This window comes from Cavia porcellus, unplaced genomic scaffold (genome assembly GCF_034190915.1).
Source record: "Cavia porcellus strain 051 isolate PalLab524CR breed Dunkin Hartley unplaced genomic scaffold, mCavPor4.1 scaffold_6, whole genome shotgun sequence".
Lineage (NCBI taxonomy): Eukaryota > Metazoa > Chordata > Mammalia > Rodentia > Caviidae > Cavia > Cavia porcellus.
Window position 1 is genome coordinate 91134941 of NW_026947489.1, and position 17213 is coordinate 91152153.

General features: G+C 53.3%; 2 protein-coding genes across 8 annotated transcripts in view; one reads left to right on the forward strand and one right to left on the reverse strand.

The window, feature by feature from the left end:
• Pnpo (pyridoxamine 5'-phosphate oxidase) overlaps positions 1 to 17213 on the reverse strand; it is a 235028-nt gene that overhangs the window by 163619 nt on the left and 54196 nt on the right. The gene's annotated exons all lie outside the window — the stretch shown is intronic.
• On the forward strand, positions 7272 to 15254 carry Copz2 (COPI coat complex subunit zeta 2). 6 transcript variants are annotated; one of them, XR_010048303.1, is made up of 10 exons: positions 7272 to 7421; positions 8010 to 8084; positions 9999 to 10080; positions 10413 to 10504; positions 11321 to 11376; positions 12266 to 12343; positions 12808 to 12859; positions 13421 to 13459; positions 14208 to 14402; positions 15064 to 15254. XR_010048303.1 is itself a non-coding variant. In XM_005002403.4 (9 exons), exons 1-9 carry the CDS (start codon positions 7311 to 7313, stop codon positions 15109 to 15111), a joined length of 633 nt encoding a protein of 210 aa, XP_005002460.2. In that variant the 5' UTR covers positions 7272 to 7310; the 3' UTR covers positions 15112 to 15254. The 6 variants fall into 6 exon arrangements, 2 of the variants coding, with proteins under 2 accessions (XP_005002460.2, XP_013005025.2); XR_010048304.1 differs by having other exon boundaries at positions 12269 to 12343; XR_010048305.1 differs by having other exon boundaries at positions 10029 to 10080.

The window sequence follows — 17213 nt, forward strand, 5'->3', positions numbered from 1 at the left end:
GGCGTCCTGTGTCCTGCCTGGAGGCCACCACCTGCCTGGCAGCCGCCAGACGGATGGAGGAGCCTGGGCTGGCTGGGACTCAGATTTCTTCTGAAACAGTGGAAATTGTTTATTCCCCTAAGGGGAAACCCAGTCATTCTGCCATTCTGATTGAGTATTAATTTTCCTTGTTTAAAGATTTTTTTCTCGCTCTCTTTTTTTGGGGGGTGGTGGTGATGGGGAATTGAACTCAGGGCTTGCACGTTCAAGCGAGAGCTCTGCCACTGAGTCACAACACCAGGCTATTCCCTTACTGAGTGCCAGGCACTGTTTTTAAGGTTTTAACTCCTAGTCATTCATTCAATGCAGCAACACAGGGGACCAGGGATGTAGCTCAGTGGCACAAGGGCTTGCCTGGCAAGCACAAGGTAGTGAGTTAGATCCCTGGTACCGATAGATAAATAAAAACCGCTTCTCCGGATTCACTCTGCATGGTTCCTTCCCACACCGAATCTGGGCGGGATGATAACTTTAATAAATCAATAAACAGTGTGACAGGCAACCTTCTGGACCTCAAGCACAGGCTTCACTGCCTTCCAAAAAAGTCCAGACAAAGGCGACTTAAAATGTCGCTTGGTTAGGTATTTCCCACTCACCAGCCCCATCAGAGCCAAGAGACTACAGTCTGTGGCTGCCTGAGAGTTCCTCTTACAGCCCTCTGACAGGTTCTAAGATTACATTCCGTCAGTATTAAATGTTACCGAGTCATGTGAGGAAATGTGAGGAAATCGATTTGTTTTCCAGCTAATCGGGACATCTGGCCTCTTCTCTTAGATGGTAAACATCATTAGCAAGCTTATTAGCACCCGCGGGACAGAACATTGAGTTTACAAAAACCAAAACAACCACCCCATACTTCTCCACAGTGCTTTAGGGTAACCAGAGTCCAGTGGGTGCCTCAGTACCTGTGCCCAGGGGTATAGGAAGCAATCTTCCTGTTTGCCCACTTGACAGAAGGGCAAGGTGTGCACATGTGTGCAAAAGTGTCAAACTAGGGTTAGGAGTTTAGCTCAGCAGCAAAAGTACCTGCTTGTTGAGTTCGAGGTTGTGAGTTCCATCCCTGGCACCAAAAACAAAGTGTCAAACTGGCACTTCACACTTCTCACTATGTGGTTTAGGCTGCCTTGAACTCACAGTGATCCTCCTGCCTCAGCCTCCTAAGTGATGGGATTATAAGCATGTGCCACCAGGGCAGCTCAAACTGGAATTGTACCCACTTTTATGTTCAGTCTAACAGAGTTTGTGTATGTTTACCTGAGCATCATGGCGGGTGAAATACACCCGAACCATCCTCCTACCATGTAAACATATACATAATGGGATAGAGATTTATTTTTATTTTTTTTTAGTAGAAATAGCTCAATTCAGACCATGACAGATATAAAACCAGATTTGAAAGTTTTGGAGGAAGTCAAAATGAAACATCGGATCACCCATGCATGGAGCATGGAGATGGTTTGACTTTGACGTTGGCTCTGTGAGCCAAAGTTCCTATGACAGTGAAATCAACAAGAATCAACTGATCCTGACGCAGGGAAAGCAGATTCAGATGAAGAAAACAGCAATGTGAACACATTTCTGACTAGGAGAAGTGGAACAAAATGGCCACACAACTGATACAGGGGAAAGAATCTGCTAGAGGTGTGGTACGCGTTCATGCTCTCTGAAATTGAAAAATTAACTTTAGGAACACCGGAGGTGAAGCGCAGAATCTATTTATTGAGAGAAAGGAAGCCTCTGTCTGAGAGAGACAGAAGGGGTCCCAGTGGGTTGCCAGAGACTCTGTCTTTTCTAGGGACTTATTGAGAAGAACCATGAGGTGAGGCAGGTCCAAACTGGGGAAAAATGGGAATTCTGGAGGCAGGCGGGCATGAGGTGGGACAGAGCTATGGTCAACCAGTAAGATTAGGAGTGCAGTTACTCAGGTAAGATTGATTAAATCAGGATCCAATAGGGAAGCGAGTCACTTAGCAAGGCGGAACAGGGCCTTGCCTGTAGGCATTGGATTGTGGCTTCTTCCAGCTTCCTCAGGCGATCAAGGTATCCAGGTGATACCTAGTCAGAATATCAGTCCCTGAAGTTTACGCTTGGGTTGTGGTTGCCTTGGGTTTGTCTTTTGCTTTGGGGCCTGGCCCACAGCAGGAGGTGTCTGTTTCCTCCAAGGTTGAAAGGTCTTTTTCACTGGCTTCTTCAAGGCCAATAACTGCCTATATTTCTATCTAACGCAGTTGCCTATAACACAGCCAAATGGAATTATCAGATAGAAGTTGGTCCTAAAATATAATGAAGGGGCTGGGGATTTAGCTCAGCGGCATTTAAAAAAATAATAATAAAATAAAATATAGTGAAGATCTTGGCAGGGGTAAAACCCACTGGACAGGATGTCAGTGGCTGCCATTCAGTGTGGGAAATTGTAACAGACGAAATGCTACAGGAGACTGTGAACTACACAAAGGTGAAAATGCAAACCTAACACTCTATATGCACCCATACCGTACCTGAAAGTAGATTTATTATGACAGACACCTCCCTGGCTGAGCTGAAGCATGCCTAGCTCGGCCATCTTCAGCAGGGATTCTCACGGTCCTCAAAGGAATCTAAAACCCTGATGGAAAGGTAATGGGTGTGGCCATGAGGGGATCTGGTTTCCTTCAGAACTGCCTGAGGTTTAAAGACAAAACCACTCACCAGGAAAAAAAAAGAACTGATAATCTGGCTCCTATCTGCTCAGGTTTGAGAGATTTGTGTGTAATTGTCAAGCAGTTTACACAGTGCCAGAATATACAACTACTTGTTTTGTTTTGTTTTGTTTTGTTGAGGCAGGGTCTCACTATGTAGTGTCGGCAGGTTTTAAACTCACTATGTAGCCCAGGCTGGCCTTGAATCCACGGTGATCTTCCTGCCTCAGCCTCCTAAATGCTGAGATTACAGACTGCAGACATGTGCCACCACCCTCTGCTTAGTGTTGTTTTGGTTTTGGTTTTTTGGTTTTTTTTTTTTTTTTTTTTGTACTGGGAATCAAACTCAGGGCCTTGAGGTTGCCAAGCAGCTTCTTATGCTGCTGAGCAATGTCACGGATCCTGGAATTCCTGCTTTGTTCCTGTGTACAGATCCTGTGCTGATCATCGGTGCTCTGTTGGCAAATGTAATATGAATTGGAAACCAGTCAACCAATTGTCAAATGTCACATTCTGCCTAGTTTGGGAGACAGAGCAACAAGTCTGTGCATAACATCATTTGGTTTATTACTATACGAATAAGGACCTGATGGCTGAGTTCCAGGTTAAATTCTAAATTTAAAACATAATGAGTTTTTGCATCAACAAGGACATAAATTTTTATGCCATGTTTTGAAGGTTTTTTGGGAATACACTGCCAGAAGCTACAGTGACCATGAAATGCTGCAAGATACTCGTCAATAGTGATGTATTAGAGGGATCGGGGATGTAGCTCAGTAGCATAAGTGCCTGCCTGGCAATCACAAGGTCCTGAGTTCGATTCCTGGTACAAAGAAAAAATAGTCATGTATTATCTGGGTTGGTGGGGCATACTGTAATCCCTGCACTTGGAAGGCTAAGGCAGGCGAGACCCTGTCTCAAAAAAAAAAAAAAAAAAAAAAAAAAAAAGAGAGAGAGAGAGAGAGAGGCTGAGGCAGGAGGATCACTGCAAGTTTAAGGCCAGCCGGGGCTACATAGTGAGTTCAAAGCCAGCCTAAACTGCAGAGTGAAAGATTGTCTCAAAAAGACAAAAAGAAAACAAATAATCAAACAAACATAAAACAAATGAAATGTGATTTCTAACCAGAGAATTGGATAGCACACTCTTCGGACTTCAGAGAGGTATAACATTGGCCTTGTATAGGGTGAAGGGAAACAGACTGGTACTGCGGATGCCAGCCCTGCATCGAGGTGGAAAAACTGACAGGGAAACCTCGACAACAGGGGACAAGGGGGATGTCAGCTGTGTGTGAGCAGCCAGCGCAGGGAAGCAGGCACAGTGCCGTCAGCGCCAGGACACCTCGCACGGACACGGGGCTGTCCCAGTGAAGACACCTGGCCGTGACAGGGGAAGCAAAGATTGCTTTTGTGGCAGAGTTCCACAGGTATTTTGAGGAGCAGTGAGAGACAGCATAGGCTTTTCAACCAGGCGTGCTGGGAAAACATAATGAAGGAACTGTTCCTGATGTTATCTATCGGGTCTTTTTTGGGTTATTTTTAGTTTAGTTTTGGTTTTGGTTTTGGTACCAGAAATCAAACTCATGACCTCATGCTTGCCAGGCAGGCACTGTGCCACTGAGCTATATACCCGGCCCTGGGTCTTTTTTTAAAATTAAGTTTATTAGTACAGTTTAGATGTACACAGTTGTCACATTCATCATAATTTGTACCTGTACATAATAGATCCTGTTTCTTTTTTTTTCAAGACAGGGTTTTGCTATGCAGTTCAGCCTGGCCTTGAACTCACTTTGTAGTCCAGGCTGGCCTCAGACTCACAGCAATCCTCCTGCCTCAGCCTTCTAAGTGTGGGAATGACAGGCATGCTCCAACAAGCCCGGCTTTCCATTGGTGTTTTCATTGTAATTCATTTAGGAATTTATTTCTGTTGTTAGTTTTAGACTTTGTACACCAAAAAACAATTGTCGTTGAAAATGTTGGGGCCGGGGATTTAGCTCAGCTGTGTAAGCACCTGCCTGGTAAACACTAGGTCATGAGTTCGATCCCTGGTACCAAAAAAAAAAGAAAGAAAGAAAGAAAGAAAGAAAATGTTGATGGTTTTTTATAGATAATAAATATTAAAAATTCAATTTTGTAATATTTCTTTCCGTTAAGTACTCATTGTTTACTAAAACTCCTAAAATGATAAATAATAATATTTTAAAGAATAAACATGGGTATTATATACTCACCATAATGCATTTTCATGACAAAATTGGTGATGTCCCGTGGGCCACATCACCAACGCTATCTTAGAAGATCGCTTGTCAACGTGTAGTCCAGGCTGATCTCAAACTCAGGCGACCCTCTTGCCTCAGCCTCCAGGGTGCTGGGATGACCGCTGAGGGCCACCACGCCCAGCTTTTCTCTCCACTGTAAACCTAGTCACCCTCCACCTGTCCATTGTCCATCCATCTCTCAGGGTTTCACATTTTTGAGCTGCATTCAGCCATCCTGTAATGGTTTGCTAGGCTGCCCCAGGCAACACTGGGTAATTTTCTGTTGGTGTTAAGCTCTCCATGCCACCCGTCACAATCAGCCAAGTGTTATTGTTCAGAGGGGGGTTTTGGATTTAGCTGGGTTTTGGAAACTTTTTTCACTCACTTACTAGTTGGACTAGCCTGAGCTAATTGAATGTAACAATATAGCATATATTTATAAATCTTTTTGTCCCCCACACTAGGGATTGAAATCAGGGGTGCTGAACTACACCTCATCTTTTTTTTTCTTTGAGACAGGATCTCATTAAGTCACCAAACTAGCCAGGCTGACCTTGAGCTGGCCACCCTCCTGCTTCAGCCTCCCCAGCTGCATTGGGACCACAGGTGTGTACCAGTGGGCCCGTTCTGTTCTCAAGCCTTAAAACTTTGGGCCGTGTGTGGAAAGCCTTTCTGCTTTTCTTCCATCTGAGCCTCCTGGTCCACGCATGTGTCCCTGGCTTGGCATCCTAGGTGGAAAGCTGCAGAGGCAGGGACTCAGCAAGGACAGAGGCTGAGCCGCAGGGCAGAAGCACTGCTGAGCACTGTGAGGGGGCTCAGGACAGGGCATGGCCTCTCTGAAGCCCTCCACAGGGCCTGGAATTCCTGGTGATCCTCCTGCCTCAGCCTCCTGAATGCTGGCACTCCAAGGCCTGGGCCACCACACTCGGCTCTACCCTGCTCATTCCTGGCTCCCATTCCATGCAGGGCCTGCACCCATTGCACCACTGAGCTACACACCCCAGCCCCTGCTTTATTTTTATCACCAACTCACAAGTCATCACTTTTATCTGTTTGTTCTGTTCTTTGTCATGTACAGAAGTACATGCATATGTGCATTTAAGTCTCTGTTTCATGCTAGATGAGATTTTGTTTTTTCCATTCTTGTATATCGGTGGCCAGAAAAATACCTATACATAGTAAGGACTCGAAAAATATTTGTACAGCAAATAAAATATGGTCTGATTGATAAACACACTTGAGTAATTGTTTAAAATAGGTATCCCATGGCCATTTGTAAGTGATCACACCTCTAATTCCATGCACTCTGGGAGGCTGAGGTGGGAGGACCCCAAATTCAAATCCAGCCCAGACAATTTAGATCCTGTCTCAATAAAATAAAACAAAGGTCATACCAAGCCGGGCATGATGGTACATACCCATAATCGCAGCACTTGGGAGACTGAGGCAAGAGGATCATTTCAAGTTTGAGACCAGCTTGGGCTACCAAGTGAGGTCAAGACCAGCCTGAACTGCACAGTGAGACCCTGTCTCAAAAAGAAAAACAAAAAGAAGAAGAAGAAGAAAAGTTCACACAAAGTCCCCACCAAGACCACCAAGAAGAGAAAAAGTTTGTCCAGTCCCCGCATAACTGGCCAGGAGGCCCATCTGCAGCTCATCCCTTCCTTGGCCCGTGGAGCACGTAAGGGCAGCGGGCAAGGCAAGGGCTCTGTGTATGGGGCGCACAGGGCCGGTCCCCTCCAGGCGTGGGTGTCACTGACGGTGCCTTCCGTGGGGCTGCCCATGGCAGAGCACCCTGAAAGCACAGCGTGTGCTAAGACACCCGCCCGAGTCACCCACCAAGCCGCAGAGCCTGGAGCCTGAGCGCCACCACCGTCCCGCGGGGCTTAGGAGACTCCAGGCATGAGGAGAACTGTCGGTTCCGAGAGAGGATCCGAGACCCAGAGAGAGACCCCACACCTCTGTCCTGATGCTACCGGGGTCCAGCAACGCAAGTGGGCTTCCGCCGTCTACAACACGGTCAGGCGAGCTACAGGCTCTAAGGAGGCAGGAGAAAGGGGTACTCCTGGGGCCACCAGGGGGTGCGCGCGGCCTTGGCGTGGGAGGAGAACCACGCTCCGGGGACGGGCACAGGGGCGGGACAGTTTGCGAGGGGGCGTGGCAAACGTGGGCGGGGCGGGGATAGAGGCGGGGCGAGAACGGGGGGGGGGGACAGGGAGAGAAGGCAAGATGAGCGGGGCGGGGCGTGGAGAGAGGGCGGGGCGAGGGTGGGCGGGGCGAGAGGGTGGAGTGGGGCGGGGCGAGCCTGGGCGGTGCTGTCAGCCTGGCAGCCCGCGGAATGCAACGACCAGAGGCCTGGCCACGTCCGCATCCCGGGGAGGGGGCCGCAGGGACCCACATCGGGGTCCCAGCGCCGCCCTCCCGAGTTGAGGAGCTCTCGGGGCTGCGGGTACGCCGCGGAGGCGCGGGGTCCCGGGCGGCGGGGCCCGGAGGACCGCGGGGTCGGGGGAGGCGTCCAACTCACAGCTGGCGCCCGCGATGGGAACTTTGCGCCACCGCTTTCCCGCCCGAGGGAGGGGGCCCGGCCCAGGAGGGGAGCAAAGTTTGTTCTGCGCGGCTGAAGTTCTGGGGCGCTCGGAGCCGGGGTTGGAGGAGAGTGCCAGGCGGGGAGCAGGGCGAGTGGGCCTGCGGAGCGCCTTGTCGCCCGTGGGTGACGGCTGCGCTTCTGGGGGTCCGCGCCAGCTGCACCGAGGAGGCCGGCGCCTGTCCCCCCAGCCCAGGTTCTGTGATACACTCAGACTCGGACTCTGGAGCAGTCAGTGCATGACAGAACTTGGGCCAGGAGGACGTTCCTCACCCGCGGGCCTGCAGGGGACGGCTGTGTGGGCAAGGAGCAGGCCATGGAGTTGGCCATGCGGACTGGGGCTGGGTGCCCCGAGCCTCCGGATGAGTTCCTCGGGTCACAGGTCCCGCGGAGCCCTTGACTGGACAGGGTCCTCTTGAAGTGGGACCCAGCCAAGTCCTCCTCCCCGGTCAGTTGCAGGAACCCTCCCTTTACACCATCAAGGCTGTGTTCATCTTAGATAATGACGGACGCCGGCTGCTGGCCAAGGTAACCCCCCTTCCCAGAGCAACCCTATGTGCCACAGCCCCCAGAGAAGGGTCCTCACCCAGCTCCTGGTGACTCATTTGGGGTCTTGAGTACACCAAGCAGCTGCTTAGACCTCCAGCTGTCCACCTGCCCAGCGGCACCTCCTGTTTCTGCTCTTGCACCCTAACCAGAGTGTCACCTCCCCCATTCTCCTGCCAGGCGACAGGCTGTGGCCCAGGAGGTGTCAACCGGAGAGGTCAATGGGCTGTGGAGCCTGGGACCCAGGAGTCCTGGTCCCTAAGCAAGCCACCTACATTCTTGCACTACAGTTTGGTGCCTAAAAGGATTGACAGCAAGGATGTAGAACCCGATAGGGATTTGGAAGCATAAAGTCCAACTCTAATTTCACACATGCAGAAAATGGGGTGTAGAGTTGCTAAGTGCATCTGAGGCCTTAACTCCAGATTTGCGTTTCTTTGTTTTTTCCAGTGCTGGGGTGTCAGCTACTGGGAAGGCCCTCACTTAACTCCCCAAGGATTTTTATCTCATTTTTTTTGAAACAGGGTCTCACCATTCACCGAGCTGCCCAGGCTGGTCTTGGACTTTCAGTCCTCCTGGTGTGTGGCACCAGGCTTCAAGATTTTGACATGAAGCTTATAGTGAATCTCACTGTTTCCACTTGATTCTGTCTCAATCCTAGCAAATGTGGCCTGTGCAAACCGAACTAACCTCCTTCCACGCAGTTCGCTGCTGCTGAGCTGAAGCATCCATCTTAGGTGTGACCCCCATTGTCGGTGGTTTTCGTTTGTTTGGGGCCAGCACTCCTTTGACTTTGTAACATCCCAATGAATTTGTTGGCCCAGGCAGGGGCCTGCCGAGGGGCAGGGTCTAATTTGGCAGCAGCTCAAGGGCTAAGTGGCAAAATCCTCATCCAGAAACGTGAAAGGTGAGCTGACTACATCTTGCCGTGGCAGAGGCCTGGAGAGGATCAGCCACCCAGGGCCTCTGTCCAGCTGAACCCACACAGTTACAGATTAAGAAACTGAGTCAGGGGAGAGGCTTTCCAAACCCAAACCAAAAAAAATGCTGATTTCCTTATGGTTTACTGCCAAGAAATTCTCTCTACATACTTAATCCTCACCATAGCCCAGTTTGAAGCCAGACTCTCTGGGGTGTAGAAGCCCAGCTGTGAATTGTGGGGAAGCCCCTGGACTTCTTCACACCCCAGGCGTAATCATCTGTTAAATGGTTGCTGTTAGGAGGTTACTGTTCAGAGAGGGCTCCTGGCTTCCCTGTCTTTCCTGTGGCTTGTTGGTGTTGAACCAATGTAAATTCAGTTAGGTGTGATGGCGCACACTTGTGACCCCAGCGTTGGCGAGGCTGAGACAGGCAGATTGCTGTGATTTTGAGGCCAGGCTGGGCCACATACAATAGTGAGTTCAAGGCCAGCCAGACTGCATAGCAAAACCCTGCCTCAAATGAATAAGAAGCAGCAGGGCCCAAGGCTCCGTGGGCCCAAACCCCAACACTGAAAAAGGAAGAGAAGAAGGAGGAGGAGAAGGGGAAGAAGAAGGCTCTAAAGCAGCCTTGCTAGTAGAGATTTGGACTTTATTTTCAGTGTAAAGCTTGTAAAACAGCCAAGCCTTATAGTACACTCTTGTAACCCTAGTACTTGGGAGGCTGAGGCAGGAGGATCACCATCAGTTCAAAGCCAGCCTGGGCTACATAGTGAGTTCAAGGCTGGCCTGAACTTCGTAGCAACACCCTATCTCAGAAAACAAACCCACCTGAAGCAAACTAAAAATATAAAGTAAACTTTGAAAAAGATCGATGCGGTGGGGCAACCAGGGTCCCGGGTGGCTGCCGTGCACAGTTCCCACCCTTGGAGCAGCACTGGCTGAGGAATGCCTGTGCCCCCATCTTCTCCCCTCACAGTATTATGATGACACCTTCTCCTCCCCCAAGGAGCAGATGATCTTTGAGAAAAATGTCTTCAACAAAACCAGCCAGACCGAGAGTACGTATCCGCCTCCTCCTCCTCCTCCAGAATCTGAACCGAACACCCTCATCCCCCACCATCTGGACAAATCTGTCCCTGTCGGCCCTTCCTTTCCCTCTGGGCTGTCTGTCTGCTCCTCTGCCCTTCACCTGGGACCCTTACTGCCCGGCTGCCCCCACCCCAGCACAGGTGGACCCTTCCAGGGCACTGTTCTGTTTTCCCCGTGAGGCCGTCTGCAGAGATGGAAGATGAGGGGACTGAGTAGTCAGTCCATGGCGGTGGGGATGGTAGGAGAGTTCAGGCTGGTATCAGGCAGCAGTGGCCACAGCTGAGAGTCCCCCTACTTCTAGGTGAGATCGCATTTTTGGGGGGCATGACCATCGTCTACAAGAGCAGCGTGGACCTTTTCCTCTACGTGGTGGGCTCCTCTCAGGAGAACGAGGTGGGTCCAGGTGGGTGGGGGGCAGGGTGGGGTCTATTGTGGGGAGTGGAGTACAGTGGGGAGGGCACCCATAGTACCCCTGCTCTGGGCTCCAGGATGGGGAGGGGTAGCCAGCATGGGTCTTTCTGGGATGATGTGTGGCCATGACACCTCTTGGGTTCCTAGGAATTGAGGTCACCACACCCTCTGCAAGGACCCATCGATTTTTATTTGGCTTTGTTTTTAGGTCTTATCGTGTAGTTCAGGGTGGCCTTGAACTCACCGTGGGGCCTAGGCTGGCCTCAGGTTTATGATGATCTTCCTGCCTCAGCCTCCTGAGTGCTGGGATGACAAGTGTGTGTCACTATGCCCAGCTTTTTGTTTTTTAATCTTTTTTTTTTTTGGTCTTTTTCCTTTTTATGGGTACCGGGGATCGAACTCACGACTGCCTGCTTGCAAGGCAGGTGCTTATGCTGCTGAGCTAAACCTCCAGCCCCTTTTTTAATCTTCTTTGAAGTAAGGTTTCACTGTATGGTTCAGGCTGATCTTGAACTCATTTTGTAGCCCAGGCTGGCCTCAAATATGTGGTGATCCTCCTGCTTCAGCCTCCACAGTGCTGGGATGACAGGCGGGCACCACTGTGCCTGGCCCAGTTGTGACTTTTCCTTAATGTAACCGTCATCTACCCTGTCCGGACCCCCTGAAATTCCCTCTCAGGTTAAAATGCCGTCATCTCCAGCCTACCTTCTGTGAACAGGGGAGGCTGGCACCGCAGTCCTCTGGGTGGCCAACGGCTCCCAGGCCTCTGGTCCTCAGCTGCTATGTCTTCCTCCCCAGCTGATGCTTGCGTCTGTCCTCTCCTGCCTCTTTGAGTCCCTGAGTCACATCCTAAGGTGAGTGACAGCCTCTGCCTGCAGGGCCTGGCCCACGGTCTCTGTTGTCCTAGGGAGGTTCCCTCTCCCTGCAGTCCTGAGGTCCCTGCCAACCCAGGACAGAAGCCCCCAGAGCCCTGCATCCATGTCTGCTCCCTGCAGAGTGAAGCAGAGCGGGCAGGTGTGGTCAGCAGATGTCTCCGGGTTGCCTGAGGTCATACCTACTAATAGGGCAGAGGCCCCAACTCGGGCTTTTGGTTTTTTCTTTTTACTGAGCATCAAAACCAAAGCCTTCACATAGAGCTACACTCCCAGCCCCGTTTGTGTTTTATTTTGAGACAAGGCTATGGTTAAACTTCCCGGGCTAAGTGGTCAAATGGAGCATGCCTTCCTCCTGCCTCACACTCAGGCTTCCTTTTGTTGTGATGGCAGTGGCAGTGGTGTGCTTTTTGGTGCAATTTATTGAAACAGATTCATTCTGTGTACTTCTGGCTGGCCCTGAACTACATATCCAGACTGGTCTCAGATTGGTGATGATCCTCCTGCTTCAGCCTCCCTTCTGCTGGGACCACAGGCCCAGCAAGCTCAGGGGGTTTTGACCAGAAGCTCTGGATGGTTTTCCCAGCGTCCTCATTGTGTTATGTTTCCAACCCACCAAGACCGGGGCCGGAGCAAACCCACCTAGGATGAGCCAAAAATAGATGTGCGCAGGCGCACTGCAGGGCTGCCGAACCTATACCAAGTGCGGGGTGCGTTTGGGGTCCCTGAGTGGATGCTGGTGTCACAGAGAGGGTGGCTGGGAGAGATGGGCTGGGGGAGCACAGGCTGAGCCGGCTCTCGAGTGGGGAGCAGCTGTGGTCCTGGTCCCGGTTCCGGTTCCGGCCTGGGCTCAGGCTCCGTGTCTGCGCAGAAGGAACGTGGAGAAGCGCTGGCTGCTGGAGAACCTGGACGGGGCCTTCCTGGTGCTGGACGAGATCGTGGACGGCGGGTAGGCGGGGCGGAGGAAGGGGTCACTATCTACCAGTCGATGGTGGACACAGTGATGGCTCCCCCGGCACAGCCCCAGGGTCCCGGTCCGCACCCCCATTACCCATGGAACCCGAGGCCGCTGTTGGTGTGAGCCCCATCTTTGGGGTTTTTGTTTTGTTTGTTCGCTTTGTGAGATAGGGTCTTCCTATGTAAGCCAGGCGGGCATTGAACTCCAGGTGCCTGCCTCAGCTTCCGGAATCCTGATGACAGCCGTACCTCACCACGCCCAGCCTCCATTTCCCAATCTTTCTCATGAAGATCAGGGCAATCTGCGGAAGAAGCAGAGCTGGGGCTGGGGCTGGGGGAGTGACTTGGGGAGGGGTCCCAGGGGTGAGATGGCGCAGGTCACCCACAAGAGAGGACCGCAGCGTGGTCCGCAGAGGAAGCCTGGGACCCAGCTGCTGATTTTCCTCTGACTTGCAGTGTGATCCTGGAGAGTGACCCCCAGCAAGTTGTCCAGAAAGTGAATTTTAGGGTGAGTTTTCTACCACGCCCCCACCTCCTCAGGCCACATCCCTTTCTCTCTGGGCAGCCACTGCAGGGCCAAGTGGTAGAAACCCAACCTCTGGCCAGGTACAATGGTACACACCATCCCTCAGCACTCAGGAGGCTGAGGCAGGAGGATCTGACCACATAGTGAGACCCAGTCTCAAAAAAAAAAACCTTCTTGTCCTCTCTCCCCTGCAGGGTGCCATCCCCTCCCCACCCTCCCTGTGGGAAGTGTAACCAGGAAATAAGGCCATCCTCAGGATACCATGGGGTGTGGGGTGCAGTAGCGCCCCCACGTTGGGTTTCTTGTGTCTGGAAGAGACCTCTCCTCCTGTCTTTATCTCCTGCACCCCTGAGCCTCCAGGCACCACACAGGGCCCTGGGGTCCTGGTGTCCATGGGAGGGGTGGCAGGACTTCCTCAGACCCAGGGCACAGGACTGGTTCCAGACCTCGCTACCCACGCACCCCCACCCGCAGCCCCTCTCTTCACCCCACTGGCCTGTACCTTGACACAGGCTGACCCCTCCCCTCACTACCTCTCCACAGACAGAGGACAGCGGCCTGGCGGAGCAGAGTGTGGCCCAGGTAGGTCCCCCACATCCATGTGCCTTGGCCAGAGACAGCCTGGAGATGGGAAGGGGGCACCCCAGGGGCTGCCAAGGCCAAGAAGGGGTAAAGTGGTGAAAATCACAGACACCACCACCTGCTCCCCACATGGGCACCTGGGCACTCCTAGGGGGTGGGCACAGTGCCACCTGCTGCCTGTGCTCTGGGGCTGGCTTAGCTGGATTGGACCCACAATGAACACCTTATATTTTGTTTTGTTTTGTTTTAAGATGCTCTCATTACACTATCAGCTGCCTTGAACTCCTGGGCTCAAGTGAATTTCCTGCCTCAGCCTCTTGAGTAGCTGAAACTACAGCACACAGCTGTGTTACAGGACTCAGTCCCATCACAGGCTGGTCATGGTGGTACACACCTGTAATTCCAGGACTCAGGAGGCTGAGGCAAGGAGGATTGCAAATTCAAGGCCAGCCTGGGCCACATAGCTGATCCCTGTTTCAAAGTAAAATAAAAACAGCTGGGTTGGAGCTCAGCATTCCCTGGGTTCCGTCCCTAGTACTGCAAAAGACAAGCGGACGCCATAACAGGATCTGATGTCCCCACTCGACATTTGACCCCTCACCCCCGAGTGACCCCTGCCACGCTCTGCATGGAACTAACGGGGTGCATGCGGGTGTGCTTGGCTGGGATGAGGCCCTGAATCTGCAGCCAGGTCAGCTCTGAGGCTGCATGGACTTCTGTGAGGCCAACAGCCCACCCTCTCCATCAGCCTGCAAGAGTCTCTGCTCAGACTAACCCTGCTTCTCTGGAGCTCCATGCCAGGCACTGACTCCTCCTCCTCCTGTGGTGGCTCTGCCAAGATCCCCAGCCAGCTGGTGGGCACCCACTTTCCACACTAACCTCGGCTTCCGCGTGTATCCTTGTGCCCTGCAAGAGGCAAAACCGCTGCATGGTCATTTTCAAGGTGCACAGCACTTGGGGGGGGGCACTGAGCTGAGCAAATAGTAACAAAGTACTGAGTTAGGTGTGGTGTGCAGACCTGTCAGCCCAGCCCTGGGGAGGCTGAGGCAGGAGGAATCCCTAAAAGCTGGAGGCCAGCCTGGGTCAAATAGTGAGTTCAGGGCAAAAAAAACCCCAAAATAATAAACCAGTAGGAAGCAGTAGGGACAAATGGGGGGCGAAAGTAAGAAAGAGCCCCCCTAAGAGAAGTGAAGGAGCCCTCTGTGCCAGAGAAAGGAAGACACAACGTGAGCAGGCGCCTCGTCCCTGCTGCTCACCCCTGCTGGTTGGTGTTGTCAGGGGCAGGTGGGGCTGGGGCGCTGAGAACACGATGCCAGCCCGAGCCCGGGCCGCCCTGAGCTCTTGGGGTGCGGCCGAGCCCTGCCTGCGCGGGCACGTGGCACTGTGGGCGGGAATCCGCGTGGCACGGGGCAGGCAGGGCGCCAGCAGGGCTGCAAAGGCAGGAACCAGAGAGCCGGGCGGGCCTGGCCTCCGGGCAAGCAGAGAGGCGCTGCTGCCACCTAGTGCCCGGGGGCTGCAGGGCCGCCGGGGATCCTGGCAGCTCACAGCTGGGAAAGCCAGCTGTTCACGGTCTCCCCAACTTGCTACCTCTCGCACCACCCCAGGTTCTGCAGTCCGCCAAGGAACAAATTAAATGGTCGTTACTGAAGTGAAGGCAATGCTGGCCCAAGTCCAAAGGCCCCAAGCGCTCCGTGCGCTGTCCCCCTTCCCAGAGCTCTGGCCCACCCCGGGGGACCTGAGGGACCACTGAGCTGCCTTTCCTGGCCCCCAATAAACCTGCTTTGTCTCCCGCCAAGGGTCTCCTCCTTTCTTCGTCTGAGGGGGGTGGGTCCGGACAGGGCTCCTGAGCAACGTCCAGTGCCACTCAGATACGCCCCTTCGTCTGGCTGCGAGCTTGGGGACAGGGAAAGAGACTGTCACAGTAGGGCTGCGACGCGGATACCCTGGCCCCTGTGCAGTGAGGGGGCCGGGCATGAGTGTGACATGGCGCCGTGGCAGGAGTGCCTGCTTCTCTCCGTCCGGGAACCTGCGGATTGTCCATCTCCGCGACGCACGCACCTCCAGCGTCCCCATTCCCGAGCCCCGCTCTGCTTTGGGGTTCCAGCACTCTTGGCCCATCCTTACGTGGGGGCGGGGCATCCCCACGCCCCACCCATACCCTGCCCCTCGCAGCCGCCCAGAACAGGAGGAAACCCCGCCTTAAGACCGCATTCGCGATCCTGGAGCGCCACCTGGAGGGAATGACGGGAAACGCGCCTTGCCAGTTCGCTGCCCTGACTAACCCCGCCCCTCTGTTACTAACTTGCAACTGGGCGTTGTCGTAGCAACCAGCAAGTTTGACCAGCCAGGCGAGTTCTGCGGCAGTTCGCGCGCGGGAATTTTCGCCTGCTATTCCAGTAAAGAGTACTGGGCGCAGTTGTGAATAGACGTGGCTCCTGTTGTTACTGGGTCCGGCACCGAGAGACTTTAGGATCTGATATTTACAATGGATTTTTTTTTTTTTTGTCTTTTTCATTTTTATCAGTACCAGGGATCGAACTCACGACTGCCTGCTTGCAAGGCAGGCGCTTATGCCGCTGAGCTAAATTCCCAACCCCCACAATGGATTTTTTTTGGGGGGGGGATACTCGCAATCGAACTCAGGACCTCGTGCTTGCCAGGCAGGTGCTGTGCCACTGAGCTATATCCCGAACCCTACAGTGGATTTTTTGAGATATGGTCTCCCAGTGTAGTTCAGGCTGAGCTACTACACGCTGTCAATACAAGTGTGCTCAATCACAGCCGGCTTTGAATTTGTGTTTTTGTGCCACTAGAGAAAATGACAGAGATATGGTAATGTGAACACTGTATATAACCTTTTCCAGTAAGTTACACAAAAAGGCAACTCCAAAGGAGAAAAAGAGTGCAGTATATAATTAAATGGAGTAGTTCAGGGGCCTGGGTGACTACAGGATTGGAAAAAGTCTCCAGAAATACTCCAGCAACAAGGGACCACACCCAGCCTCTGGTTCCTGCCACCGCCTGGGCAGGACGGTCGCTTCCTGGCAACCAGACCCAGCCACGCTGTGGGTACGTGCGGGTGGCGCCTCAAAGACAGGCTTGCCAATTCTGCTCCATCGAGCGGTCACCAGGACTCTACACGAGGTGCCAGTGTCTGCCGTAGCCTCTGCCACCCTAGCCCCTGGCGCACACCGTAAGGACAGGGGGGTCCCCGTGCTCCTTGCCTTCGGGGCGTTCGAGGCCCCGGCCACGTGGGCACTGCTGCCCATCTCCCAGCCCCGGTCTTTACAGTCGCGCCTGCCGCGTCCCCGGGCCCCACAGGCGCCCACGAGCCGGAGCCCGCAGCGACAGTGAGGACCAGGCGTCACCGGCGGGTTTGGCGTGCAGGAAAGGCTGAGGCCCCGCCTTCCCGCCCCCTCCCATCCTCTGAGGCCTCTCCTCGTCCTTCCCTCTGTGCCCACTTGGTCCACTCTTTTCAACCACTAAAGTGCACCACGACACGTCCAGAACAGAGACCCAGACGACCAGGAGCACTAGGACACACGAACGGCCTCTGCCTCCCCCCTGCTTTTATATCACACGGACCAGACGTGGCCCCGCCCCCTCCCTGGCGCAGTCCAAGGCCTCCAGCCTATTGGCTGACAGAATGGCAGGACTGCTCCGATTGGCTTGCGTCTCGACACTGACGAATGGCTCCTGGAACGGCGCGGCGGTGGGGCGGAGTCTCTTGCCGCTGTGCGTGGATGGGTGGGCG

Coding starts and splice junctions, on each gene's coding strand:
- Copz2 (XM_005002403.4), top strand. CDS start 7,311: ATGCAACGACCAGAGGCCTGGCCACGTCCGCATCCCGGGGAGGGGGCC. Junction 7,422..8,009: donor AGGAGCTCTCGGGGCTGCGG/GTACGCCGCGGA, acceptor CTCCCCGGTCAG/TTGCAGGAACCCTCCCTTTA. Junction 10,081..10,412: donor CAAAACCAGCCAGACCGAGA/GTACGTATCCGC, acceptor CCCTACTTCTAG/GTGAGATCGCATTTTTGGGG.